The sequence below is a fragment of the Pteropus vampyrus genome, unplaced genomic scaffold (assembly GCF_000151845.1).
Source record: "Pteropus vampyrus isolate Shadow unplaced genomic scaffold, Pvam_2.0 Scaffold316, whole genome shotgun sequence".
In the NCBI taxonomy this organism is placed as follows: domain Eukaryota; kingdom Metazoa; phylum Chordata; class Mammalia; order Chiroptera; family Pteropodidae; genus Pteropus; species Pteropus vampyrus.
In genome coordinates, this window is record NW_011889097.1 from 251,871 (window position 1) to 254,491 (window position 2,621).

The 2,621-nt window shown below is 54.4% G+C and overlaps 1 protein-coding gene across 1 annotated transcript in view; it reads right to left on the reverse strand.

Moving 5' to 3' along the window:
* Positions 1 to 43: 43 nt before the first annotated feature.
* Positions 44 to 2,621, reverse strand: part of LOC105303775 — a 6,269-nt gene continuing 3,691 nt past the window's right edge. The window contains exon 4 of the mRNA XM_011377578.2: positions 44 to 904. Within this exon, the coding sequence (XP_011375880.1) occupies positions 500 to 904 (405 nt within the window). The 3' untranslated portion in view covers positions 44 to 499. The remainder of the gene's footprint in view (positions 905 to 2,621) is intronic.

A 2,621-nucleotide genomic window follows, 5' to 3' on the forward strand; every position in this document is an offset into this window, starting at 1 on the left:
CATTCCCACCAATTTGTTCTGAAATGAAGGGGAAGACGTTAGAGGAAAAGAAAAAACATCTTACAGATCCTGGCAGGCTCTTGGGAAGCTGGTTTGGGATTTCCTGTTTGTGTATCTTGAAGAATGGATCTGCGTAGCCCCCATGCCCAGCACAGGACAGAAATGACAGTTTGCCAGAAATGGCATCACAAAGAGTAACAAACACGAGGAATTTCAGGCCCAAAGAAAGCGTGATGGAAAGAGCTGGCAGCATATCCAGGATGCTAATCCAGCTCCGGATCCTACCTCAGCTCACTGCCTGTTCAACCGTTTATCATGTGTCACTGATGGGGTATACCTGGAAAGCAGTTTTTTCAACATATGAATCATTATTCCACCTTGGTGGCCATAGAGTGATGATACCCTTGCCCCAAATCACACCTCACCTCCACACATCCATTTTTCAAATCACCAGTGTGCAGGAACAGGTCACCCTTTATTTTTAAGTCAGGCCCCCGGGTCACTTGGAGCTGGTGTACTTGGTGACGGCCTTGGTGCCCTCAGACACGGCGTGCTTGGCCAGCTCCCCAGGCAGCAGCAGACGCACAGCCGTCTGGACTTCGCGGGACGTCAGTGTGGTTCGGCCGGAGTACTGGGCCAGCCGGGCGGCCTCGCTGGCCAGCCGCTCAAACACATCATTCACAAAGGAGTTCATGATGCTCATGGCCTTGGAAGAGATGCCGATGTCGGGGTGCACCTGGAGAAACGGCAGGGCAGCTCTGTTAATGGGGACGCTCTGCCTAATGCCGCAGACCCCAGCCCCAATTTGGGGATGCAGGAAGCTAGAGACAGGACCGTAAGGCCACCTCACCAGCCTCTTCCCAGAGGCCAAGAGACATGAAAATAGGGATTCGTTTTTATACTCCTATATCTGGGTTAAAAAGAAAAAGTTTCTCCCGATTGCAAGAGGTAAACGCCATCAAGTTCCCGTACCCGCCCATGTGAGCGTCCGTCTTTGACAAAAGGAATCACGGCTTTTTCCTCTGTGCGTGGAGTGCGTGCGTTTGCGCGGTGTTCCAGAGTGCGGAGCAATCAGTTCAGATCACCATTCCTCTCCTAATGGACATTTAGGGGTTTTGTTTGTTTCCTTGCTGTTAGATTGTGTTACGGTAGATATACACCTTTGAACGTTTGTACCAGTGAGCATAAGGAAGGCTGTTCCTAGAGGGGGCGCCGCCAGGTCAGAGGGTGTGCGCGCTTAGCTTGGTAGATATTCACCGAATTACTTGCCAGAGAGCACACACTCAGGGACACAGTGTCAGCACCAGGCGAGGAGTCAGGAGACCTGAGTCTGCGGCCGGACCGTGAATCACCCTGTCACCTCAGGTCAGGCACCTTCCTCAGCCTCGGTGTCGTCTTCCGTCACCAGCTTTGGAACTGGGTGATCTCTAGTGAAACAAATGGCCAGGACCGATAACAATCCTAAAATGCAAGTAGGCAGGCGCGAAGTGTTTCTCTGTAAAGTGAGAGATGAGTGACCCCCCAGTGACACATGTCAAGCCAATGGTGGAGACAGAACTAGACGCCTCTGGTCGCCACTGACAGCCCATACGAGGTCGAGGTCGGTGTAACCTAAACCCCTGTGCTGTCATCACTTCCTGCTCTCCTCAGCGCTGTCGGGGACAAACGGCCTCTCTGCCACTGACAGTGTTTCACAGTGTGTGGGTAACTCGCTCAGCCGCTCTCCCCTTCAAGGCCCGTCCTGGTCCAACCCTTAGAAGTTTTGAGCCCCGAGTCAGGCTGAGCTGCAGGGCTCACTAATACCCACGCTCACCCCACTTTCTTCAGGATGTTGGAGTCTCTCCGCCGGTGCTGCCCTTTTGGGCAGTCTGCCCCCTGCCACCACGCATGCCCAGAGACCAGGTTGTCTGGTCATTAAAGCTGCTAATGGGATTCAGGCTGGAGACAGGCTCCACCTCTAATCCAACCTAACGGAGGGGTGAGAGTCTCAGGCAGATTGGAGGGACCTGGCAGGCAACGGAGCCACCCCGCCTCCTCCCAGCTGGGCTCTGCTGAGCCGGGCAGAGCTTCCGGCCGGGTGCCTTTGATCTTCCAGACAGACACACTGGTGGTTGGGTGCCCATCAGTGCTCCAGGTGGCAGTCAGTATGCGAGTCCCGGGAGCAGGTGCGTCTCATGGGTGCGCTGGTAGGCTGCCTGAATTGAGAGGGCACCTGTGGGTTAGGGGTGGGACCAACAGGAAGTATTCAAGGGGCTTGGCCAGAGCTAGGGGGCCATGACCTCTGCTGTCAGGTCATGTGATTCAGCAACTCATTGAGCCTTTATGGACCTCAGGTTCCTCATCTATAAGGGAGACCAGCCCCTCACAGACTGAGTGCCACTTGTCTGGGAGGCTTCCCCAAGGCTTCAGTTCAGTGACTCGCTCCTGGCTCGAGCCGTCTCTAGCTAGCTCTTGTTTGTACCGTCGTGTGTTGGGCACCTGATCACCTCCAGCCCAGCACCCTCTCGTGGTCTTCCCTTTTAGTTATGTCCCACCTAACGTTCCACATGATCATCTTGTCTGTTCGAAAGCACTTACAGCTTCTAGACTGTGGTGGGAGCAGGCTTTAAATGTCCCCTGCC